Source organism: Syngnathus scovelli, chromosome 5 (assembly GCF_024217435.2).
Source record: "Syngnathus scovelli strain Florida chromosome 5, RoL_Ssco_1.2, whole genome shotgun sequence".
In the NCBI taxonomy this organism is placed as follows: Eukaryota; Metazoa; Chordata; class Actinopteri; order Syngnathiformes; family Syngnathidae; genus Syngnathus; species Syngnathus scovelli.
The window spans coordinates 5940352-5968169 of NC_090851.1; the positions used below are offsets into that span (position 1 = coordinate 5940352).

General features: G+C 41.2%; 1 protein-coding gene across 11 annotated transcripts; it reads right to left on the bottom strand.

The window, feature by feature from the left end:
- Positions 1-137: 137 nt before the first annotated feature.
- On the bottom strand, positions 138-27515 carry camk2d2 (calcium/calmodulin-dependent protein kinase (CaM kinase) II delta 2). Of its 11 annotated transcripts, none has more exons than XM_068650813.1 (22): positions 27054-27514; positions 24127-24221; positions 14099-14158; positions 13669-13723; positions 13346-13411; positions 12827-12899; positions 10674-10776; positions 10483-10566; positions 10213-10307; positions 9918-10040; positions 9755-9838; positions 9462-9504; positions 8244-8281; positions 7163-7222; positions 5048-5092; positions 4800-4848; positions 4342-4440; positions 3897-3917; positions 3527-3602; positions 3351-3445; positions 2572-2800; positions 138-1589 (listed from the first exon to the last, which is right to left on the bottom strand). In XM_068650813.1, the coding sequence occupies exons 1-22, from the start codon at positions 27113-27115 to the stop codon at positions 1586-1588; spliced, it is 1659 nt and encodes a 552-aa protein (XP_068506914.1). In that variant the 5' UTR covers positions 27116-27514; the 3' UTR covers positions 138-1585. The 11 variants fall into 11 exon arrangements, with proteins under 11 accessions (XP_068506914.1, XP_049577593.1, XP_068506917.1 ...); XM_049721636.2 differs by having other exon boundaries at positions 8244-8284; XM_068650816.1 differs by lacking the exon at positions 7163-7222.
- Positions 27516-27818: the final 303 nt, after the last annotated feature.

Genomic DNA, 27818 nt, shown 5'->3' on the forward strand with positions numbered 1-27818 from the left:
CTAGTTTCAAAGTGTATTGAATTGTATTGATGTGATGTTGAAGAGTTGAATGAATGGGGAAATTTTTCATGTAAAATATTAAATTGTGCAAAAACTGTATTTGGGATGAAAAAACAAAACTAAAAACCCTTACAGGATCACACTGTTAAGCTCATTTATTTACTTCTTATACATCATAAGCCATCCATTGCCGTGCCGGCAACAGTTCCAAACCAGTTAAGGAGCTGTGCATTGAATTGACATCGTACGCTTCATCAAAAGGAAGGTTTTCTGTATTTTGCCAATAAAAAAAAAAAAAAAATAGAGCGAGACAAATCCATGAGATGATAAGGGCACGGGTGTTGTCCTACTAGTAATGCTCAAGGAAAACATTGCTCACATGTCGTCTGGCTACACCTTGAAAATTTTTCATGCAAGTTTAGCAAAGTTGACAATTCATGTGAAGATGCCTGCTTTGTCTTCTTTGTCATCATCTCCGTGCAATTGGCAATGTAACACACTGGAAAAAATGACAACAGAAAACCCTTTACGTACGGTCATACAATACACAAGTACAAACATTATGAAAAAATGAGCTAACTTCCTACACATGTTTATACAAAATGCAAGAGGTGCTTTTTTTTTTGTCCTTTTTCTTTTCTCCACATTTCCTATTCGATACGCAGCTTTGAACTTTGTTGTGTTCTTGTTTTTACAATAGTTCCATGATACTGGAGGACAGCAGAATCGTTTGGGACAGGACTGGTGCACAACATTAACAAACAAGTCAGTGAGTCACAACTCAAACAGAAGATATTATAGTTTCATATGCTCTTACTCATTATTTCCCCCCCCCCCCATGCACTACACAATAGTCTTGGATGTTCATATATTACATATATGCTACATTCTCGTATTTCTTATATCACTGATATAAAGGCAAACATATTCCAATGCAAAGTGTAAGCTCTGCTTGCTTTACATTTAAATTAGTATTACATGTTGAAGTCAGACAATTGGAACAGTATGACTTATAGCTCATAGCAAACACAAATATAATTTGTCAATTGGATTTGACATAAACTATTAATTCCTCTGATAGCAAGAATAGCACTTTCAACATTTGTTTTTGTTTTCTTCAACGATCACAATGTATATATACATCACCAGAACTAAAGCAAGCTCAATTTGAACATTCGGATCTTTCCAATTGTTTTTGTTTTGTTTTACACGCACAGAAATACACATAAAAATACACAATAAATTTCCAGAAGAGGTTACAGCAGTTGATTTCAAACTGATATATTTTAAATGCATACCAAAACATTTTAAAAAACGAAACAAAACAAAAAAAGTTGCTCATATGCTCATTTCATAATGTCCTAATACTGTGTGCAGCCACTCGCAGGTGGTTTAATACGAATGAAGTCCATTGATTAAATGCCATAACTGTAAAACGTAGTATTAATACTTGTGTCCTGTGCCATGTCTTTAGAGGGTCAAAGGTCGCAGAGCAGTCGTCACTGGTTGGCTTAACTGCCCTACTCACACATTTGCTGATGGGATGGGATGTTCTTCTTTCTTTTTTTAACCACATCATGTTCCATTAACTGGAAATCACATAGAGCGAGAGCATCAAGTAGTGCAAATACAAACATACAAATACAGGAAGCACTACGACTTGCTTTGTAGAATGTGCAAACACTTTGTGTTTAACTGGAAATGTGGACCTAAGCAAAGGCTAATGTGGAATTTCCCAATTGTAAATTCCCTGAGGCCCAATTCATTGACCACAATTTTCAGAAGAAGAAAAACCCTGCCGCCTCACGTGCTGATGATCATAGAACTGGAAAAGGACGTGCGTGTTTGTGCTCTTCAAGCTCTTCAAGCTTATCACCATTGCACCATGGGTGAGTAATGTATGTCTCCAAAATATTTTAAAAAAGGACGAATTTCATGTTGTCATTTCATTTGTCATTACGGTTTCCATTGATTAAACATTTATTTATCAAGGTAAGGCAATTGTGTCAAACAATATCTGTCACAGTTTGTTTCCTTGTTTTAATGTCATAGTTTTGGTTCACGTGTCTGTGTGCTCGCCCCTCCCCTCCGGTGCTCACAATCTATGTAATCGCCGTCACCGGCCTCTCGTTACCTATCATGCATTTGCGGCCTGTCTGCGTGTCACTCCCTGTCGGATTGTTCTTGTCTCTCATCTTCTTGTTTCTAGTCTCCAGTCTGGTCTGTTTTAGTCTTGTCCCTAGTCAAGCCGCTAGTCTGTCTTTTGAGTTCTTCAATAAACCCTGGTCCAAGCTGCATTTGGTCGCCCAGCTCCAGTCCTTTCATGACAAATTGAGAATATATTTTCATTTGTAATGAAGACCTGGCAGCACACAGGAGACTAAATGGAGCAGAATAAAATTACAATTGAAATTAATAAATCAAATTATTTTTAAATATGTTTTCTTATGATTTTAATGGATTAAAGGATGAAAATTACAATATAGGGTGTCTTGAAGCTAAAGTGTCACTGGAGGGCAGCAAAAACAAAATTTTTCCCTGCTGTTTTGGAAGCTAGTGAGTGTTTCTTACTGAGAGGGGATGCTGGGTGAGCCGGAACGATGGAAGTGGATGTTCTGCCACTTGCCATCACGGCGGTGCCACACACGGGTTTCCTCAGACTGCATGGTGCGTGGCATGCCGCTGCCATCCATGTACTGGGTCAGGCGAATGTAGGCGATGCACGCCGCGTTCTCCCCGATCAGATGAACGTGTGGGTTTAAGAGAATGGTGTGCACTGGCTTGTTCCCTTTAGACAGGGCTGCAAATCGAACAGTGAGAACAAATGTCAGTGGTGACACACTACGGAAACTGCTAATTGATTGATCAATAGTTCAATCGGCAAGCCTCATGTCAAATGCAGCTGTGATTATTGAGAAATCACCGGTTGCCAGCTTGATGTGGGAAAATGAAGAACTCTATTCAGTATTATGTTGACGTTGGCTTGTCAAGCCATTGAGGTTTCTGGGACATTACCAGTTTATCTGAATTATTTTTACCTCGGCTGCAGACATTTCACCATTTATAGCAACAGTCATTATTCTTCAGGGATTTTGTTCCCAAGATCTTAGCATACCTGCAGGAGCTGTGATCTGATTAGAAGGAATAGTGACAGAGCCAACAATATGCTTTTGGTTTGCAAGATGGGTCAGCTAGTTGGCACTCCTGAGTAAAACCTGCTTACGACATATTTCACTGTTGTGACTTTAATGGTCTGTTTAATTTACATGTTGAGCAAAATGCAGTTTGTCATCTCGAGACAGCGACTCGTACCGCTAAAAGGTCATCATCATTTATATCTGCGAACTCACCATTCTCAAAGTAAAAGCGGTGGAAGTCGTGTCCTTCCACCAGATTGCCCAGTGCCTCGGGCTCAAAGGAAGTCAGACCGGGATCGCAAATCTTCCTGTTATGGAGAATACTGAAGAATGAGCAAAGGACACTCAACAAATCATGATTGTGCAAGGCCTGGAAAGAAAAGACTTACGCATAAGCCTCAAAGTCTCCATTGTTGATAGATTCAATCAACTGCTCGGTGACTTTAATAATTTCCTGTTTACGAGCTGCAACAGAAGATCACAAGAAAACCACGACTGCATCAAACTGTAGTGAAATGATTTGAGAGCAGGCAAATACACTTGCATCTCATATCTAATCTGCCTCAGATGATGGTCTACTCGAAAACATATTAGAAATGGAAGGCACTTAAAACAAAAATCTCTGTTGTTCCTCATGTGAATATCAAATCAGAAAGCCTCCCATGGCTAATAATGACACAGGGGTCTGGAATTGACAATTCCTTTCACCCAACAAAATGAACAAAACGAACTATTTGACTAAGGAACATGTTGGATTACCTTTAGTGTTATTGGTGCAGGCTGGGGAATATTAAAAACATGACTTATTTCATGCAATAAAAAAAACATTTATTATAAGGTGGAAAATACTGTATATACTAGCACAGAATATATAACAGTTAATGTCAGGGAAAGAGGAGAGTAGGGTGTGCCAGAAAGCATATGCAATTTTTCTTCAACCACAACACACAAGAATGAAGCTGGGAAGCAATGCAAGTCATCCAAATCAATTTGGAGAAGAAAAAAAAAATCAATGTGGAAGATTGATGAATTGACATAGATCATAAATCATTAACATTTAATCAGATTTTTCAAAAGGAGGAACATGGTGGCATTTTGAGGCACTTTATATTGAGCAGTTTTCTTCCAGTAGAAGGCCGGGTGACACAAGAGGAACCGGGTGGCGCATCCTCCCTCCCCATCACATCACAACAGAGGGACTTACTTTGAAATGAGGAGGTGGGAGTCTGCCTTGACTCTGACATCTGTGTGGAACGGCTCTTAGAGCTCAAGATACCGCTCACTAAGCTGCCCAGACGAAGGGCTGAAAGAAGTTGCATGGGGGTTGGGTGGAGAGTGTGCGTGTGTGTTTGTGTGAGGAAAGCGTAGATAAGGATTATGTGGGAAGAAAAATTATATTCTTGACAAAACAATAAGGACAGACAAAATGTTGCAAAAATATGCAAAACTGAAGTTATTGCATCTGCAAGAAAATAAGGAGTGGCATGACAGTTGGAGGAAGGGAAAGTATGCATTTTGCTGCCAAAAGGAAACAAGGTGCAGTTTGCTTTCATTGTTGATTGGTAAAAGGAAAAAAAGGAAAGCACCTAGTGGAAATATCCGCGTCACCCGTACGGCTGCGGACTGGCTGTGTAGGTGTGAACCACTGACAACTTGTCTTACCTTTAACGTCTTCGTCTTCAATGGTGGTGTTGGCACTCTCAATGGACTCCTAAGCAATAAAAATAGCATTCATTAATAATAACAGTGGACATTCAGAAATTGGATTCAAAATGTGTTTTTCTTTGTGTCTGTGTCGATTCACAGTCATCTATCATGCTAATCTGCAAATCTTGACTTTTTTGTCTTGTTTTCTAAAAACAGCCCAAAACAACACAAATTATATTTTGAAATCAAGTCTAAAATGTTACCTTGTTTCCATCCACAGGATTGTGGATCACAGTCGTCTGTGGTTCCTAAAAAGAGCATGTGAGACAATGTGTGACTTAATCATCATCAGTGTCATCATCAACATACTACAGAATCTTTGTAGCTATTAAAACAAAAAGGTGAAAGAATAGATGACTTTGGATTTGATGTTGTACATTGTGTTCCTAATGATTACTGTATTTTTATAGTAGTAGTTATTGTGAGGTTCAAATCTATCTATCTATCTATCTATCTATCTATCTATCTATCTATCTATCTATCTATCTATCTATCTATCTATCTATCTATCTATCTATCTATCTATCTATCTATCTATCTATCTATCTATCTATCTATCTATCTATCTATCTATCTATCTATCTATTCTCTCCATCCATCTAATCAAAAATGTCTTGGCTTTTGTAGAATCCCTCCCACTGGCCAACTCTGACCTTCTAATCACTAACCCAGATTACACTAGATTACAACATTAGTGTGTGCGTGCGTGCATGTATGCGTTTATATTTTAACACAGAAGAGAACATAGAGCAAGAAAGTGATGTCCCAATGTTCATGCGTCATCAGCCAAACACCAACAGGAGCAGAGCACAGAGTCTTAACGTCATGCAGAATGGCGGTCGTGTGACCCAATATGCTTGACCAATCACATTACAGACATAGAACTAAACCATTAGGGAATGCACATCGAGCCGACATCCTCACACGCCAACTGGGGACACGCTTAAACAGCAGCAATCACGGAACATGCCTTCTTGTCATGAATTGCATGCAGACACTGATGACGATAGTGCTGACATATATGACCTTGAATTATTACATGCATGTGTAGGTGCATGTGAATGGAGTGGAACAACAGAAGAGGCATTCTCTCAGAGAAAAGTGCTTTTGAGGTAGACTACAGATTTCAAATTTGATTGAAGGAGTAATTTCTTAGTGTCCGACATGCATGCTTTTCTCATTCAAATGTGGCACAGCCATAAAAGCTATTTCATTCAGGGATAGCCCAAACATGACCGACACATTTTTGCCCCTCATCTAATGACCCTGGATAGTGAAAAGGCTGCAGCATGAGCTACAATTTTAAATTCATATGAGCTCCAATACAAGAACTGTATCAAAATTCATTGGTGTGAATTTACAGAGAGGATAATTCTTCATCTGTTCATTTAACAACATTTTACGATGGCTGTGTCGCATCATAATAAGACGGTAGGTTGGAGGAAAATCATAGCGGCGCAACAATTAATCGATTAATCGACTAATCGATAATAAGAAATAATTATTTTATAATCAATTAATCGTTCAGAGACCTACAGTTGTGCAAATTGTCAGAACTTCACTGCCTTGACATGAAATATTCTCAGATTTCTTTAGTCCCCATGAAAGTAGACTGATTATTGATTTATGTTGAATTACAATAAAAACATTTACAAACAACTGCTTAAGTTTGGCAAACAATGATCGATTTTTTGTTACCAATCGAACCAGTAAAAGAATCACGTTTATGCATTTTCGGAGCTGTCAAATAGATAAAAATGTCCTATTTTTGGATGAAGAGTTACAAATTAAAACATACCTTTAAAAATCTGATTTATCCATTAATAGACTAAATAAAATAATAATTCAATACTAATCTAGATTCTCATTTGTAGTCACTTTATTCTTATAACACTGGTACTTTACCTTTTCCATAATATTATAGAAACACTCACTTTGTTCATGATTTTACTGTTTTGTTTTTGGTTTATGTCTAACAATTACCTAATGGCAGCAACACCTCCTTTTTTTTAAAACATCACAGTTCTAAACCACAACTATTGTTAGATGATGAGCACTTCGTTCAATCTTTGATTATCCATTTTAGATGTAGTCCATGTATTGAGTCTCATTAAAAGATGCAGGTAGACCTGATGACAAGACATATAATGTATACTGTGTGTTAAGTGAAATGGTCACGAGGAAGTTTGAGATCCAACATAAAAAAAATGACGCGAGACAAAGGTGAACTCATCCACACTCAGGAATGAGAAAGGTTGACTCCTTATGAAATGCACACATTAGTGGATGAAGGTGTGGGTGCGGGTGAGTGTGAATACCAGTGCAGGGGCGGGGCCAGTGTCTTTAGGACTGGTCGCTGTGTTTGCTTTGTTGTTTACCTGCAAGGGGGCAGTGTAGAGGGAATATGACACTCATACACACGCACACAAACACGCCCGTGCACACTCACACATACAACCTGAGCACATGATTGGCCTAACTAATGTATCTTAAAATTTGTCGTGGAAATATCCAACGTTGTCACCGTGGTTATAAAGCTTTGTGTATCTGCATACAAAAAAACAATCCTAGGTGGTTCCTACGATGAAATGTCATAGCTATAAATTACAATCCATATTGTACCAAAAAAAAAACATATACCTGATGTTCTATTAAAAAAACTAAAAGTGAAATCAGCGTAAAAAATATTTCTATAGATGCAAAGCTATCTCTGATTATAATTCGCAGTTGACTTTTTTTTTTTACACATTTATGATGGTTGAACATGCGTAGGGTTATCTAAAACATTCCATGTACAGTAACGAAAATCTTAAAACGGCAACATTTTGTCTCTCAAAAGGATGTATCGATTTCCAATTCATTCGTGAGGGAAAAAGTTTTTAGAAATCAGAACAAAGCCCAGATCAACCTGTGTCTCATATTGGGAAAGAATGACAAAGAATGATCTGTACTGTACTTTAAATAAGTCGACTTATGAGTAATTACATGATACGCATCCTTTGGTGGAAGTCCTTTTTACTCGGTGCTTCTTCTACTTTTGTCTGAGGATTAGTTTGATTTTGCTGTAATGGGATGAGGTCACATGGATGATGGATTACCTCCCATCGTAATGGACATTGCAGCGTGATAATATTGTCATCTAGAGTGCGACCAGGAGAAGAAAAGAAAGGGATGATCCTACAAGAAATGTACCTCAGCCAATGTTGTCTGCGTCACCACTGTGAAATCAAGCAAATAAATAACGGTCGCCCGCCGCCTGGCGTGACTTTCCCTGAATGATGATGTCGCTAAGTGCACAATGCATAATAATTATCTTTGATGCTCCTCAGACACCAAACGTTCCATCAGAATTATGCACGAAACAAAGCTTCCACTTCACTTTATGTATTAGCCACTCACCTTAACGCCGTCTGTCTTTTTATTCAGCAAACTCTTGGCTGCTGTGGGTGAAAAACACAGAAAACAAACTTCAGCGCAAAAGTGACAATACAACGATGTGGAGCGTCAATATTTTCTAACATGCAGCAAGCATATCAGTACATTGCGGTGTGATACAAAATCAACTGCAAAAATCTCAAATCCAAGCAGCATTTACTTCTGATGCGGGTATTTTTTTTCCAGGTATTAAATCACATGGCTGTATAGTGGATTGGGTGTATTTAGCAAGTGATGAGTTTCAAGGCTCCCGCAGGAGTGATAAGTTGGTGATTTGCACTCACATTAGCATGCTCTTATTCTCGACAGTGACATTTGTCAGAGCTGGAAGAGCGTCTTAAAAGTGCATGCTATATTCGGCTAAAGATTTTCCTTTAATCACATACAGTATAGCCTTTTTGCAAAGCGTGCAGTGCCTTAACCAGTCAATCATTTTGTCTCCATGCATACTCTAAGGGATTGTCTGTTAGGATTGAGGGGGGAAAAAGTACGGGTAACGTAACAAATTGATCAGGCCCATTCCTGCTTCCCGAAAAATTCTTACCTCAAATTGAAACCACAATCCAAATAAAAGCAAAGAAATTTGGAAAAAAAAAAAAAGGAAGAAAATGATGAATTAAAAGTGACACAAATGCTTTGACACTTTAAAGTAGAATAAAGAGAGAGAGCATGCAAGTAAAAGACAGAAAGATAGAAAAAAACTGAAATGTCATAAAAAAAAAAAACAGGAACAGGTTACATCACAGATGGAGTAGAGCTTAAGTCGAGATGATAAAGAAACTATTTATGTATGGCATCTTGGTCAAGATCATCTTAGTACATAATCAAACAAAAAAAAAAAACTGATCGAGGGCCTTCCAAATGAGGTTTTGAACTTATTAGTTCAAAGGTTTGATTGAATTTCAATCAGACTGACAGAACATCAAGAAAGTAAATCTGAATTTGCTGACACTTGGACTATGGTGAAATTAGTATGACTGACCTAGCATAATAGCACTAAATCTATCAACACATGGTACTATTAGAATAAACTATTTAATATGGTCCGTGAAATAATCTGATGATCTCAGTAGTTGGAAATTACTGATATAGACTATTGAAGTAGGCAATGACCAAGGTGCTTTATTATATATTATTTAACTTTCTATCTAGGCCTTGAACAGCACACTGAAGGAGACATACCTGAGAAGTTTCTTGTGACCAGCAAAGTGGTCAGAATGGCCCCCTGCAGTGACAAGAAGGGAAAGAAAGGGCAGGCGATGATAACAGTAGGAAGGGAGAAGAGGATAGGATGACTGATTAGAAGGTTACAGCGAGAAAAAAAGAGTGTTGCAATGTGAGGGTTTCAGAAAGTGAGTCATTATACTTTTATGATATGTTAGAGGCATCTTGAGGGTCAAAGACATAGAGATAGCAGTCAAAGATGGCTACAGCATGGCAAAAATAGAAAGAACCCGTCTCGCCAGATGTTTCACCTTGAGTTTCCTCCTGGCGTTGAATTTTTTCAGGCACTCCACAGTCTCCTGCCTGTGCATCATGGAAGCTACAGTGGATCGTTGCTACAGGAGGAGGAAAATTGGAGAATTATGAGGGCAAATCAAACAGTCGAAGCTACGCCTGTGCTAATGTGACACATACGCAGATCCAGGGATGTTTGAGGGCCTCTGAGGCAGTGATGCGTTTACTGGGGTTGATGGTTAGCATCTTGTTGATCAGATCTTTGGCCTCAGGGGTTACGGTGTCCCACTCGGGAGATGGGAACTGTCAGACGATATTGAAGTAATAAACATGGAGTACACTGGTAAAGATAATTAAATCAAACATGTTCAAAAATGTATCTCAATAATATTTATCAATGCCAAAATGATATATTTCCCACCAAGTAGTCTCGCTGTGTGTGTGTGTCTGCTTAGGAGCGTATAATTACACTTACGTCATAGGCCCCAGCCTTGATTTGTTGATAAAGGCGGTGCTGGTCTTCATCCCAGAATGGAGGGTAGCCCACCAGCAGAATGTACAAAATCACTCCTGGGGTGGTATGAGAATTGAGGTTTAATACACAAAGAGCACATAAATGACTGCCCGGTGACATTAGACCGATGCAATAAAACTCTGGAGGTCTGTTTTTGCGTATTATGTTCATATTGTAGAATTAAAAATGACTGAGGCTTGCTTCAATTTATACAAACAGCAATTTATTTACCGCAGGCCCACATATCCACTGGTTTCCCATATGGATCTTTCCTCAAAACCTCAGGAGACAAGTACCCTGGGGTACCAGCAAAGCCTGGAGGAGTGAAATAAAGTAATGGCAGAGATATGAAGAATGATCTACTGAAACTGTGACAAAGCAACAAATGAGTCAGTTTGGAGAACTGATTTGCGAATACTCACCAAACCATGCCTGCTGGTCCCCCTGCACCTCGATAGCCAGCCCAAAGTCAGCTAACTTGACAGCCGCCCCCTTCAGCTTACTGGCCAATAGAAGGTTCTCAGGCTGCAGGGGGGCGGAGTCAAACAGGTTAGAGGTGAGAGGTCACACACCCTCGCAAGAGGCCCCAAGACACAGATCTAAAACCAGATCAGTCCAACCAAATCCTAATTGATTAGGGGTGAAATAACTAAAATGGTCTTAAACCGGTGCCTTGGGGGACTCCCTTCTGCCGTTTATGTTGTTCAGGGTTGTGATGAACTGAAGCCTGAAGGCGTAAGGGGGACTACACTCTGTACTGAACACAGGCAAATCACAGGGCTATTGTGAATGGTACAGTGACCAGGAACTAAGCATGTCCCAGCTCCAAATTTGGTCATTCCTTTCCCGTGAAGCGCAATGCCAGGTCCGCACCAATTTATCTGCATTTCCACTGTCAAAAGCTGTGTACCATACCAAAATCTGTACGCTCTGTAATGTTCAAGATGGGAATGGTCACTTGAGTGTGCCAACTAGAATGTGATAGGAGCAACACAAAACTCAACTGTGTTGTGAGAATTATTTGTCGGGTTACGCTGTCACACAGTTATCACACGATTTTTATTGCCATCCCTCAGTTCATCCATGTAAGAAGCATGAGCGGGATCAGTGTTCACCACATTAAGCTTAACTGAACTTTACCTCTTCGCAGATACAGATGCAGAAAAGGTCTTTTTCAACCTCAGGCCATTTTAGACAGCATTGTATCATGAATTATACATTTTCTAACATTTACAGACTCTAAGCACAGACATCCTAAGAAACTGACAAGACAGACTTGGGACTCAAAAGGACAAATGGACATGTCTACTATATAATATGCCGAATTAAAAAGCATCTGAAATCTTCAAGTGCAAATTGGTGGATGAAAACGGCCGTTCGGCATCATTCTGTTTCCTGTCGTACATGTTCAGAACTTGCTAGAACATATTCACGAGTGCTTTCTGGCTGCCTCTTTCCTTCACATACAACCACCCCGCGGGAGGTTTTAAGCATGCAGACGAGCGTTGGAATATTCATGACCAAGGAAAATCATTCAAATCACAGCATGGCTTTTACATAATTATGCAAATGGCGGTCCTGATTTGTGATTGCGCCTGTTCCTGTCACTCCAGCGCTGCTATTGAGACACCAGCCTTAACAAAGAAATGCGATAAAGCTCGTAATTCAATCATATTATTATTTATCTTGACAAGAACATGTCTTGAACCAAGAGTGACCAATCAAGAAACAAATAGCAAATAGCTGAATTCTTGTAAATAAATGTGGGGAAAATATCTTTATTCAGTTATTTAACTGGTAGTACGGTAGAGCACGGTTTCTTCCGAGTTACTCCGGCTTCCACTCACATTCCCAAAAATTGTAAGCTATGGGAAGTAAACAGGATACATTGTCCGTATTTGTGAATTTGAGTGTTTGTATGTGCCATGTGATTGGGTGTCCAGTCCGGGGTGTAGCCTGCCTCTGGCTCAAAGTCAACTGGAATAGGCTCCAACTCGTGCGCAATCGTATTGAGGATGTGCGAAATAGAAAATGAATGACTGAATGGATGGAAATACATGAAATAAGTTAACAATGAGAAGGACAGAGAAAAAAAAAAAGTCACGTGCTATTTTTCACATTGAATCCTCTGGTTAAACAAATAAAATGATTAAAGTTTAAATAAATAAACTAAAGAGGGGATCTTTGTGTGATCGAGTCTATTTAAATTAAGATGAGGATTGTTTTTTACGGCCAGTGTATTGACGATATACAGTCAGCCGCCATTGCATTAGATATCAGCACAATCTAATAAGAAAAAGACTTGGATTTGAGTTGCCTTGTTTAACTATAAATACCTTTCAAGTAAATGCCAAAATTAAAACAATTAACATAAAAACACAGCCAAATTTTTTGGTAGAGCGCCTGTGCTGGATCTCATTCGACTGTGCAAGTGCACATCAGCAGCAAAGTGGCAATCTCACACAATACAGTACCTCTTAAAGTTGTTCCGCCCCTACTGTCTCTTTGAATATAAATGTCTGTTACAGACAGTGGAGACAGTAACCAAGGACGAAAGGGGAGGGGACATACAAACCTTCAAATCCCGGTGGACGATCCCATTAACATGGCAGTGATGGACACTCTCCAGAATCTGTTGGATGCAGTGGCTGAGGGCAGAAGGAGACCAGGAATAAGCATATGTTATATAATAATACACTACTCTATGTAGTATGGCAAGGACAGGATGAGGAGAGCGGGGTGAGGAAACAAGCCCGAAGCAATTCATCATCTCCTCTTCATCAGACATTTATGTATGATATTGTAGACAAACCAAAAGCTACGGCGCAAGAACACTCTTATACCGTGCTTCATTCTCCCATCCGGTCCCGGGAGAAATAGCTGGCACGGTGAAGTAGGCAGTGTATGATTAATACCGTTGGCTATACGTCGTTAATCACCTTTATAAATAGCTCTCCGACATGCCTCCGAGGAGAGGCAGCTGCATCACACCTAAGAGACGACCGTACGTGATACACAAAGACCCACACGCAGTTGTTTTCTGCAAAGGCAACCCCAGACACGCACGGCGGCTTGAGAAGAATGTGTGCAGTACCTGGCGTCGGCCTCACTGTAGTACTCGCGGGCCACGATGTCCTCAAAGAGCTCACCCCCTGTCACGCTGATGGACATGAGACAACATATAATCTATTTTAGGTTAGGTTTTAAATTTCCTAAAGAATTTATCATTTGAATATCTAAAAACAACACCATGGTTTTGTTATAAAAGACTCATGTTTATGTATTACTTTTTACTCTTTTTGCACTTCTGGTTGGATGTCAAAGTTCTTTTCGCTGTACTGTACTTGCGCTGTACATTGACAATAAAATTGAATCTAATCTAATCTAATGTTTAGGTGTGACAAATGGGCGACTTACAGATCAAACACCAAATAGTGGAAGCCCTCCTCTGATATGCTGTCATGGAGGCGCACTGTGGAGAGAAGTGGAATTCAAAGACGGAAATAAAATAAAGAAATGATGTCATATTGGTCACCATAAAAAAAATGATTGGATAAATGACATAAATATATATTTTGGGCTATGACGTGACAGTACGAGTGGAAAAAGAGGGGGCGTTGGGTTCATGAGGTTTCATAAGGAAGCAAAGATTTGATGCTTCTGTGTCTCTTTGATGACTCAGCTGAGAAATTGCACACATAAATCATCATGAGGTACGACGTGCACACACATAGACTCATGTGTGTGTTTTTTTTTCCCTCACATGCTCGCTGCACAAAATAGAATAACCACAACTGGGAATCACCCCAACGTTTATGTATTCAGAGAGGCGGCAATCACGGCTCACCGATGTTGGGGTGCTTTAGTAAACGGCAGATCCTCGCTTCTCTTTCCAGCTTTTGATGATCTGAAAGAGAAACACAAGCGACACAAACAGAAAAACACTGAGTTATTTTTAGTGCAGTGATTGGCTTCCCGAATCATCTGAGGTGGCGTCGGCTGCATTGTTGTCACAGCGAGAGTCTCTGCATTGTTGCGTGCGTGTGCTTGTGTAGCTCTTCTCTTATCAGAACTGAAGTGTTGGACAAAATAACGTGACCTGACATGTTCTTGGAAAAGGGCCTTTAACAGACAGCACCGCAGTGTGCACATCAACCTTCACTACTGTCACGACTTCAAGTGAGCTGTTACTGACTGCTCTCCCTTGAGCAACAAGTTCATTAATTGATTCATAATGTTTGCCAATTCATTCTAGCAATGTATTTATTATTAGGTATTGTTAGGATGGACTAAACATCTGAGTAAAAAGTAAGTGGACAGGATAGATAGCTAAATCTAAACCCAAATACTGTATAAAGCAACTATATTATTCTCACATTCTTAAACTAATGGCCCAAGTCATATTTTAACAATAATAATGATAATGATAATAATAATAATTGCCTTAAACATCTCACATGATGCTGGCTACCTCTGCCAGTCGTGCCTCCCTAGTCATGAACGTCACCGCACGTCAATTGTATTCTTATATTGTGAATGTGCAATTATTACAATAATATTCTAAATAAGGAATGACCGATTCGAATTTAATTTTGGTTAACCCTAATCCTATTTTTTTTTTTTTTTTTTTTTTAAAGCAGAATTAAATCCCCCCCAAAAACTACCTAAAAAAATCTAAATAAATGTACCAACCGAAATTCAATCGGACGCAATGCTAGGGATAGCCACCGAGGGTGACCGGACGGCGTGGTGGCCATTTTGGAAAAATCATGGTACCGTGAGTGTAAGGGACACCCAAAATAAAGACCTTGAGGTAAGATCGGGTGGCAACAAAAGATGCTGTGGAGTTTGCAGTGATCTGAAGTGATCACAGCAAATGGGACACTCTGCCAATGGGATCCTCACATGTCAAAACTAAAGTACAGTAATGAAATGTGATAGTTAGATATTTTAGTTTAAACAAAAGTACAAAACCAGTAAACAGTAATTGACCAACTAAAATTTAATGCTGAATACTAAAATTAATGAGTTCAAAAGTGTAGGGGATGAAAAAAGTAAAATAGCAAGATAGTGGATGGTATGAAGTGAATAAGCAACTTTGTACTCAACAGGGACAAAGGACGCAGCCGTATTTGAAGACACACTCCTCAGGGTTGAGAATATTAAAATAGGTTTTAATTAATAATCGAAAATCCATTAAAGCCACGCTCAGGGCCGCTCGAAAGTATATCCAAATTACCTGGGCTAACTGAGTAAATGAAAGGTAGGCCACAAGGGAATCACAAGAGGGAGCCATCAGGAACCTGGATGAATGGGAACCGTGAGTGTAGGAAGTTTCTGAAATAGTGACCCTCTGGCAACAACAACAGGTTGGCCTTCGCCTTCCCTGGGGCCTTGTGGTGTATAAAGCACGGGGAAGTAGAAGGAATTAAATCCAGCATCTCCTTAGGTCGTGCGTTGTAATGGGACAAAGGAGGTTGCTGAAGAAGATAGGAGCATACTTTTGTAGGCTGGTTCTCACTCTGATCAGGTTGGATTGATCCTGAGCTCTTCTACCTTGAGTGGCTTGACCTGGATACCTAGCGGTGTTAACGAAGGGTCAAGGTGACTCAGGGTGTAAGTGCTCAGGGGTTCCGGTGCTCTTGGACCCTGATCGGAGGAGAAAGGCAGCGGTTCACCACGGCTGGTTCTCACTCTGATTGGGGAGGATTGATCGCCAGCTCTTCTGCCCTGAGTGGCTTGACCCGGATACCTAGCGGTGTTAACGAAGGGTCAATGCGAGTCAGGGGGTATGTATGCGGCCCCCCTGACTTCAGCTATTCCCTCCACAGGTGTTGCAATACAGGTGAGTTCCCTCTAGGTACTGTGACTTCCCTGGAGCTTCGCGGTGGAGGAAGCACAGCAAAGTTGGAGGAGAAGCTTTTTTTTCTAGGTACAACCAGGAGGAGAGCACTGGGGAGGCACTGCTTAGTCAGGGCTGGCTCCGGTGCTCTTGAACCCCGATCAGAGGAGAAAGGCAGCGGTTCACCGCGGCTGGTTCTCACTCTGATTGGGGAGGATTGATCGCCAGCTCTTCTGCCCTGAGTGGCTTGACCCGGATACCTAGCGGTGTTAACGAAGGGTCAATGCAACTCAGGGGGTACGTATGCGGCCCCCCTGAGTTCCGACTCTAGGGACAAAGCACGCAGGGTGTGGTGGTCCAGAGCGGAAGGACCTTAATCCAGGCTCAGTCTTCTATGAGGGGTAGCCTCGCTCATGCAACAGCACATTGCACCACACACGTTAATGTTGGACCCTAAATGGCCAATTGGCGCAGATTCCAAATTGTTACCCCTACTACTCACATCCCCTAGTCCAGCTTAGGTGACTAGGCCGAGGATGCACCGGGACCTAGGCGATGTAGAGTAGGGTTCCTTTTTCAGCCATTCCCTCCACAGGTATTGCAATACAGGTGAGTTCCCTCTAGGTACTGGGACTTCCCTGGAGCTTCGCGGTGGAGGAAGAACAGCAAAGTTGGAGGAATGGAGCCAGCATCTCCTTAGGTCGTGCGTTGACATGGGACAAAGAAGAATGCTCAAGAAGAATGAACCTTTTTTTTATTTTATAGGTACAACCGGGAGGAGAACACTGGGGAGGCACTTCTTAGTCAGGACGGGCTCCAGTGCTCTTGGACCCTGATCGGAGGAGAAAGGCAGCTGGTTCTCTCTGATCGGCGTGCATTGATACCCAGCTCTTCTGCCCTGAGTGGCTTGACCTGGATACCTAGCGGTGTTAACGAAGGGTCAAAGCGACTCGGGGGGTAAGTATGAGGCAGGGATGTGCGGTCAGAGGAGGCAAGGGAGGCTACGACGTCAGTGCCTCCCCAGTCATGAACCTCACCACGCACCATGCATGTCACTGCATTCAGTTATATACTACTGAAAAAAAGTAATAAATAAATACATTTATTAGAAGGAAAGAGAAAAATCAAGCAGTGTCCATGTGTTATTTTAATGAAGGCTTAATTTCTCATCCGGCTCTTGGATTGGGTGTGTGGTTACAGCGTACCCATTGAAATCGTGAGTGTACTTTGCTGGAAAACTAAATCTGCTGATTCCCATTTGGAACAAACGATTGGAAGGCGCTGTGGTTAAAATGAGTGATGAAGCACGGTGTTGAGGCGACCCACTTCACAGCTTCGCCTCGGGACACTGCTAGCAAGAGAAAGAGGGAGGGAAAGCGAAAAAGAGCAGAGGGTTCTACTTTCTTTCTCTTTTTTTAAAAAAATAAAATAGGACGCCTATTTTTTTACTCCTTCCTCTGCTCTTCTTGCTATTTTTTTAATGAGTTCAGCTCAGAATACCAGCTGACTTCTTGGCATCATTAGTGTTTGTTTATGTGCCGCATCTTCCCAGAGCAGCATGCAAAATTGAGAATGTAGCTTATTTACAGTAAAGTTGGGCGACAGGGTGAAATATATTTGTCACACAGAAAGGGGAAAAAAAATAGCAGCGAAATGCAGAGAATATTGCAGTTAAAACCACCGTCAAAACAAGAATGCACAAATTCTCCAGCCATGGACGAGGAGACAGATTTGTGCCAGCTGCTATGTTAATCTTGCCTTCATTATGCTTCCTATCTTTTCAATATGAACGTGTGATTCCTCTAATTAAAGAAGCTGTAAGTGTTTCACTCAACATGTGTGCCGTGCAAATTTATTTTATTGCCGCCATTTCTTTTATTGCATAGCGTGACATTTTGACATATGTTGGCTTCCACATGAAAGGAAATTAGAGAGGACAGAATGATTAACTTTCAATGACCTGCTTAATGCTGTTTTGCCGTTGAGAACATTGGGAATGAGATGTTGTTTGGGATGTTGCATCAGCCCAGAAGACAAACACAGGCAGGCTAAAGAGATGGGGCCGCTCAGTCATCACATCAGTGGATGATTAGTGGAACCCTTTAAGCAAGGTCACTGAGGAATTTCTCTATCACAGCCTCATGTCTTTCCATGTAGCTTAGGAATGGTACTACATCTACAATTGTAAATCCCTTTGCATTTTATCCATCCATTGTCTCTTACACGCCTCATTAATATTGTGGGGGAACTATAACCTATCCAGTCGTTCGGGCAAACAATGGGCTGGTGGACGGGGACTGTCGAGAATCAAACCCAGAACTCCTCAACTGTTAACAATCACTAGTGTCATGAGGAGAATATACTTTCAAGGTAAATGTTAATCGATCACGATGAATGTGCATTGGTCAGACATTAAATATCTTTTTAATAATGTGAAGCACATTGAGTTACCTTATGTATAAAATTTGCTATGTAAATAAAGCTTTCTCGCATTGGCAAAATAAGTTAAAATAATGGGTTATACTAATATCAATTCAGTGTGCAGCAAAGTATGCACAAGCACTGCACAAAACTGTGAAACAAAACAAGAGCGCTGATGCGAGTGCTAACACAACCTGAGAAGTTATGTGAGGACAATGTGAGCAACTTATTCTAAATTAGTGTAACATTAGCATGACTTTAAAAAAATTTTGGGGAGAAGTGTAAATTATTACATGTGTTAAAGGCTGTTTGCTGAAAAAAAAAACACACGCCATTAAGTGTGTACAATTATGTCCAAAATGTACGTATATTCATATTTTTTAATGTTATATAGTGTAAATTGTCCACATTTAGTCATCAACAGTACCAATTCAAGGCAAAAATGAAAAATATATCAAATGCAGACAATCTTGCATTCACATTTGTAATCACTTCCTGAAATAAAGTGTAAATATAGAAAAAAGGAAATTCTGGCATGTTTGACACGTATTGAAACTTCCATAATCCATTCTATCATTTTCTGCTTTCGCTTTTGTTTTTTCTTTTTTCTTTGCTTTCAATCGTCCACAGGTAGTCCACCCCTCAGCCTGCTGGACATCTGTTGTCTAGCAACTCCACGTCCAATCAGAGCTGGCAGGCTTCTCCTCTCCTCTCTCTGCAGTGGAACCAGCCTTGCATGCAAATGGCCGACAGAGTTTGCTCAAAACTATCAAACTCTACACAAGTGAAGAGAGAGAATCCCAAAACAAGAGTTTATAATCTAACACATTCATCTTTAACTGTAACAACTTGTGCAAAATTCTGATGACAGTAAACAGTGCAAAATAGTAGTTATAAATGTCTGGAGCATACAAGAAACTCAACAGAACTTGAGATCTTCTAAATTAATCTAGGTCATTTATACAAATTACGTCTCGACAACCAAATCCACAAATTGAAATCGATTCTTGCATCTGGCAACCGCACTGCAGCAGTGTGTCAAGCTGCAGGTGTGTATCTGTGTGTGTGTGCGCATGCTCTTTGCCATTGCAAGATATTATAGTACTTTGACTTCCTGGGAGTCCTTTGTGACCATATTTAGTGAGAGAAAACACGAGTTGACGTGACGCGTTAGCAAGAGGAAATCCAGCAGGAGACAGAAATGCAAAGTGAAGCACAGCAAACACCTGGCAGAGGGAAGCACAGACTAATGAGTCGGGGGCTTTTGAAAATTTAGAAAAATAAAATAAATGCATGACACAGCATACATAGTAAGCTGGTTTCAAGTAAGAAGTTGATAAACAATTTCATAATTTATTGAAAACTAAGCTAACGTCAACATCCCTTCCCAAAAAGCATTCAAGTCACACGCATCAGGAACTGCTTTCATTTAATTTAATTAAGTGTTTAAATGAAAACGATGTTGTGTGGTAACTGCGAAATCCTCTGCCTGCCAGCAACTAAATAGTCCTCCTCCATATGGTTGCATCCTAGCCCCGCAGAAGCCGGCGGTTCTAATGAAACCCCGAGGGACAATGAAAAGCTGTCACTCTCCTCGAGCTCCCAATAGAGGAGGAATTATGAGACTGATTACTCCCTTGCTTTCTCTTCGGAGGAGAAACCAAATGTGGCTGGTGTCAGAGATAAAACTGTCCCCAGAGGACCATTGGGAGCCTTGTAATGTACAGTACATATGCATCAGAGGCACACATAAAACACACACACAGCCGCACACTGGATGAATGGTAAAAATAGTGCAAGCCCCACCGAGACTTTCACGGGACAAATACTACAAATGAAACACTCCATAAATCAAACCAACACAATCCTCACCCGCTACACTTTTCAAATGTAATGAGATGTAATGCAAGTGTATGTCAATTACGAAATGGAAACAGGGCCAATCAAAACTGTTATTAATAAATCGGATTGTGCAGGTGCACCCATGTTTTGGCTCTTGTAAGTTGTCTTCACAAGCTTATTCTGAGATGGTAATTGACCACCCATCCGTCATTTGCCTTCTACGGGGACCCACTTTGAGCGAGGTGAGAGTGCTATTCACTGCATCGTCATATCTATGTCCTCAGTCTATTAATACTTGATCACTCTGGACTGTTGTGAATGCCGCCGCTACTAAACACTCAGCGAGGGCGACCGGACTGAAGATTTTAAAAAGTACGGAACCACGACCGGCAGAGGAAAATCAAAAGGAGGAGAGGGCAGGATGTTCTGTGATTGCTTAGGGCAAAGGTTCAATCAAACGGGCCAAACACATAGAGGTCGAACTTTTTCTTTCAGTTCTATCGGTGGATTTTTATTTACACCCTGTTTATTTTCTAAGACAAGAGTTTTGATGCTGTGTGCGATAGTTAAAGCACAGGTAAAAATTACTGGCTTTGTTTCAAGGCTCCTCCTACGGATGTGAGGTGTGGTTTACTTTTAAGCCACAGCAATAAATACCAATGGACCAGCCAATAAATCACCCGCCTAAGTATGTACGAGCACTCTGCACAAGTATGCATGGTAATATTAGCACAGATAAGTCTTACCAAATTGAAATGTGTTCTGGATGCTCCACCAAACAATAAAACGCTGAAGCACGTGCTCTGCAGTTGTCAAGGACTCCTATAAGTTCCATTGTGATTTGAATGTTAGTTTCATTTTAGCCGTGTTTGGTGTCTCTGCAATTGTCAAGGACTCCTATAAGTTCCATTGTGATTTGAATGGCATATTTGAATGTTAGTTTCATTTTAGCCGTGTTTGGTGTCCTCTATTTTTTGCTCTTAATTCATTGAATTTATTTAGTGTATTGATTTAGTTTGTTCAATAGCGAATAACTTAGGGTCTAGAAATTGCTTAACTGAACCATGTGCAAAAATCCACAAAAGCGAATGCTCTCCTTTCAATTTGTGATTCAGTCTCAGTTGCATACTTGAAATCCAGCTGGCCGGACAAGTAAGCAGTGTGTGTGCGCGTGCGGGTGTGTGAACGAGAGAGAGAGCAAGAGAGAGAGAAGAAAAATCAACATATATTTTTAGCTTCAAGTACGCTGTGAGTCATTTGAGTCCCCAATCTCTCCCCACTTTCTCTCCCCCACCCATCACTTCTGTCTCTCCTTTTCCTCCTTTTTTATTCCAAAGGCGCAGTCGCATAGTGACATGTAAGATGACAAGATAGAGGAGAAAAAGAAGAAGCAGGAGAACCAATCTTTGTGACATCTGTACAATTGAGGCTGGGGTATTCAGGCCATTTCTATTTGTATGACTTCTCAACATCACTCAAATAAATTAGCATTGGTTGAATCGAGAAAGCTATTAATGAGACTTTCACAACTGTAATATTGGTTGGGTTCCTGCATCTGATATGTCTTTATCTTTCAAATCGCAAACTCCCTTGTCATTAGCAGTGCATCTCCCACAACGCTTTGCAACATTTACATGTGAGTAAGGCAAATGTGAAAGCATCTTTATCGCCTGGACAAACAGCTGAGACAATCTGAGAGGGTCACATAACCACGGAGTGAAGTCAGCGCACAGACACACAAACGAGGACACTTATATGCATCATAAACAGACGAGGCACTGCAAATGCATGCACGGGACGAGCCCCATCCTGCCCATCACGAGCAAATACGAAGTGACAAAAGCTGGCAGACGGCGACGCAGTGACTGATGCGTGCATAAGAGAGAGAGCGCAGATATGCTGTGAGGAATATAATGTAATGTTCAAATTCTCCCCTATATCCTCCTAGCCTTTGCTTCTTCTCTTTTTTAGGGATTCTGCTCACGCATTGACTCATCTGCTGGATTTCATGGAATGCAACATAATCAGGATTGCAGATTGAAAGACACGTGCACGCAAAAAACCCGAACCACAACACACACACACACATACGATACTGCACACTGCATTATTGCAAGATTTCCTGCAACCAATCCCACACTAAACCTCTTTTAATTTTTTATCTTTACACACAAAAATGCTTGGGCACACAAACACACCGGGGTAATGGGTCAGGGTAGGTGGGGGTGGGCCGTGATCCTGCCAGAGAGAAGGGAATCGGTAATGCAACTCCAGGGCTTATCGCGGAAAGAGGGTAAAACCATATCTGACACGCTAGCATGTCAGCTATGTACACACAAATGGAGGGGGGGAAAAAACAGAGCTATAGTGTGTGTATGCGAGTGTGAGCTGAATGCATATGTAGTGAGGTATCCCTTTGCGGTTATTTTTAAATCTTTCCCAGCATGCATGTGGAGGATCGCTGATCCTACTGCAAAGGTGTCTATTACCAGCGAAGCACTCCAGGATCACATGAGCGAGCGAAAGAGCAAATTGTTGCGGAAAGAAAGAGGTGGAGTCAGAGAGGACGTTTGAAACATGGTGTGACAAGGGGATGAAGACAGGAATAGATGGTGACATGTTCGTCTTGGAAGGAATATGCAAATCGTACGCTGGAGGCGGGAGACATATCGAAAGGGGCAAGAGAATCTTCTTGATGGTCAAGGAGTTGAAACATAAAAATTGAAATCTGGATCAGATGTGCTGTTTTTGATGTCACAACACTTATGGACATGTTGATCAAATACCACTTTTTTCTGATTTTTGTTTTGCTTCAAGTATCGGTGGCTGGTATTGGCACTCTCCATGCTTAGCCGCTTACCTCAAAACAAAGCCGGTATCATCCTGGTACTGATACCTCGCCTATCCCTGATTACTATCATAACAAGAGCCATAATGAGAGTTAATTAGTCAAAAGCAGTTCATTATAATTCTGTGATATTGATTACTGAATAATTGTGACTTGAAGCATTTGATTCAATTTGACTATCTAAAGGAAAAGAAACAGATCAAGGGTGTGAGAAGTCAAGCTAATTAAAATCATTCCACTTTAAAATATACCCAGTTAAGGATAAAAACATTTTATTGCCACATTTACAGTAACCTACTTCATTTATACCGCAAAATGACAACAAATCGCATCATACTCTCTCGGACTGAGCCGTACCACGATGAATCGAATCGTAATGCCATTGAATCGAACCAAATCGAATCGCTCGACATTAAAACAAACTGTTCTTGAATCCTACACACCCCACGTATCGAACCGTCTTGTAATTGGAGAGCTGCACACTCCAAGTGAATATGTAGTCTAAGACTATACCCGTACTTCAACGTATGTACCGTATGTTCGTATGTTTCCCTAAAGCCTGCAGACAACCAGGCCAGCAGCTACAATTACCGTGACGGACCTGAAAGAACTGGGTCGGCTTTGCGAGAGGTCTACCCCTGGGATGCCAAGACCAGCCAGAGCTCTGAATCGATTCAGAACACACACACACACTATATTCGCTGCCCTTTTCTGTGCGCCAAGTCATATAAAAAAACATGATCAAGTGAAGAATCATGATGATTTTGTGTCTCCTCCTTCCCACAAACACACACTCCAAGATCCCAAAGCGCCATCATCCAGAGGCTGCAATATTCACACTTCATGCACTCGTAACTCGGCTGCACATGGGACGTGTTCTCCTGCTCGAGAGCCACTGCGCATGTTTGTGTCCATAGCCTACCTCTGGCAGAGAGCTTCTTGGTGTTGATGATTTTGGCAGCATACTCTTGACCGGAGGAGATCTTCACGCACCTTCTGACCACGGAAAAGGCTCCCCTGGACAAAACGGTCACAATAATGAGTGATGTGGTTTAGGCAAAAAAAGAAAAGTGCAAAATGCAATATTGTGTTCGTCACAGACAAATTAGTCAATGACATAATTATTGTAGTATCTTTAGCAACATAGCTATTGTAAAGTAACATTTGAACAGTATGTATTATATATTCGTGTCACACTAGTTGGCAGTGGTGTTGAAATGCACTGCATTTCATTAAAAGCTTACTCTGCGTTTTTTCTGACACTTTGTTTCGCAACACGTGAAGGAAAGAATATGATGCAATGAAAACCACAAACACAACAATAATCTTGCAATATGAAATAAAAACATGTCATTAGATTCGTGAAGGGATTATTGTGTTTATTGTGTCTCGTGAAAAAGATTGTATGATTCATGACAGTGGTAAAATAGTTGTAGAAATGGACAGTGACTTTGCTAATCCAGTAAGGAAATAAATGGGTAATGTCATTTAAACGCTAATAACACCAGGAGAGATTAACTGTAGGATTAGGTTAAACTTGATTTAGTGAACCTGTCAAACTTTATGAAGCAGCCCTCATCTGCCCTGGTGGGAAAAAAAGGGACGGGGGGGTCACCTCTGAGTTGGCTGAGTTAAAAATAAATAATTTACAGTCGCATTTCAGCATCGTAAAGGTGTGCTTTGCAGGTGTTGCGCAGCTCGTTTCTCTTCAGGTACACAATGTCCCATCGGGGGTATATTTAGACCATGAGACCAGACAAAGGTGGTTTGTAAATTATTGCGACGAATGCATGCTGTCGTGATGATTGGGGCACATGTGTGAAGACCTCCAAAAAGTAGGTCAGCTATATTTGAGGGAGATGCATCTCTAAATGGAGCCTTGGACAGGACTGCCTGCCTCAGCTCCTCTCAGCTCTACACACACAAAGCATTTTGCTATTCATCCTCCGTCTCGGTCTGTGCACTCTCCCCTTCATATCCAATCTTTTTCCTCCTCCGCACTTTTTCTAACCTCTGACCACATAACGTCAGAACGGGTCATTAGAAACTGGTGGATGAGTTTGTTGGGAGGGATTCTGATAGCGTACACCTCAAGTGAAACCTGCAGTTGTGATTGTGCAAGTGCAGTCAAACAACAGTGTAGTAGGAAACTTGCATCACATTCAGTAAAGTGAGCAGCTTGCCACTAAAGCTTACGTCCATTTTAAAAGGGATTTGGTAAAAAAAAAAAATGTCCAAAGCGTGACATGTTACATAACGCCTGTACTTGTCTACCCACGGATTCACTGTCAAGTGCAGTGTCAAGTGCATCTGTGTGCGGCTGAGCTTGGCTTGACAGCAAATGGTTTGGTTTTCAAATGAGGGAACGCTATGGAGACAAATGCATACCATGAGGTGTTAAGATACTTGGATGAGTGTTTACGACTGACAGCTGGCATCACGATATAAAAAATGCTGGTTGGAAATGTATTGATTTGCAACAGTTGAATTGAGGTGCAAGTGGTGTGTTGAGGGTAATCAGCATTGCAATATTGTCAATCGATCCATCCTCACAATCCAATAAAATCCAATATAAACCTGAATCAGAAATTCAGCCTTTATGAGTAAAGACCTGAAAATACCACCTTACCAACAGAGAGGCATCTGACTATATTTCCCGTGAGGAATATTAAGAATCAATGAATGTACCGAGCATGACCATAATATGATGGTTGAATCTCAACATAATGTTCTGAACTCCTCTTTCAATGCCGCTGTCCAACTGAGCAGAATAAAAATGAATCAACAGCACCTCTGCTGCTTCTAGACAACATGTGCACTCCACTTTATCTCCATTGCTTCAACACACGATTAATAATCAACCAGTGACACACTATCAACCAAATTTTCAATGAACATCTCCCCTATTGGTATTATGTCCATCCTTAAAAGCATATTGCTAAAAACTCAGGCAGTGGCAAGGCCGCAAAGAATTTTCCATAGATATATTTACAATTATGACTTCACTTCTCTGTTAGCATAGGTTCTTGTTAGACAAACGTAAATGTCACCAAAATGTACACTGGCTAATTAGCCAATACATGGAATTCCATTGTAAACAGAGGATACTCTGTGTCTGAATACTATAATCTAAGAACTATAAGATTTTCGCCTTTATGGTGGTTATGGAGAGGGATTGTTCCATTTGCCTTCACCCGCACTGAGCAAGGGATGCCGGGCAGGTCAGCCAGCGAGTGACCACAAATGCACTTGGATATGTTTGCTGTTGTGCACAAAATAATAATTCCATCATGAGGATAGGTGATATGGGATCATGTATATTTTTTCTCATTTTATGGGTGTGTGACACCAGAGCTGGCCATTCCACACATGCAGACTTGAGTTGGAATCTGGGGGGCCGTACTGGCAGTGGCACCATAATGTCACAAAGCAAACACTGGCCACTGTACATGATGAGCTGGTGACGTCAGACGTTTAAGCAAACGATGTAAACAGAGCTTGGAATAAAATGAGGGATTAAATCGGATGGGATGCGACTGAACATCCCTGCATTAAACATGGCCATGCACTCCCCCGCCCCCAGAACACACACATGCGCGCGCGCGCAATAACGCACGCACGCAGACACGCACACACGTCCTCATGTTCCATGCACACACGCACAGCCATTTACGCACGCGCTTTGGGGGATGAGGGGGGCTAGGAATCTGTGTCCCTAAACCAAGGCGGCCTATTACGTAACATGCTGACATTTTAATACAGAAATGACGTAACATGATGGTGATGATGATGATATTAATAATAATTATAATGATGATAATAATAATAATAATAATAGTGATTGCTTACTTCCCCAGCTCCTCAAACAGTTGATATTCGTCGGTAAATCTCGTGCAGATAGTTAACGCCATGGTGGAAGGGGCGCCCAGGGGTGTGTTCGCTCTCTCTGTCAAACCCACCGCACGCAATCGTCCGCGTTTGTCGTCGAAGCTGCCAATGAGCGTTTCATGCACACACGGCGCTCATCTGCAGGAGGTCTGATGATGAAGAGGTGGAGGAGGAGGAAGAGGAGGAATAGGAGGAGGAGGAGGAGTGAGGATTGAGGAGGATGGTTGGTTGCAGCAAAAATAAAATAAAAAATGAAAGCGCTCCACTTAGAACGAGTGCACTTCCGGTGATATGACTTGTCGCGGTGGTCTTATTCGTCGTCTTGTCCCGGACGTGGCATGTTTTGGCGCATTTCGGTATCAGCGTGTGTGCTTCGAGGCTGGTCTGTTTGAGCGCACCGCACCACAGCACCGCACTAGCGCACCTACCCCCGGCTGTGCGCTCAGTCCCGCCCCCTCGGCCGCAGCACTCCGGCCACACACACAAATATCCTTTGAAACCCAGACGCCTGTGAATTAGATGCATCAAGCAGCATGCATGTTATCTAGGTCAACAAAAAGACCATATCAACAATTATGCATTCATATCAAAAGAAAAGGAGATGAAATAAAATTCATGACAAATGCTGAAAGATGCTGTTGCAGAGCTGAAATGCTACAAATAAACGGATTGAGGGCTGAAGCAGATGTTTGATACATCACGATTTATATTATAGCAACCTATACT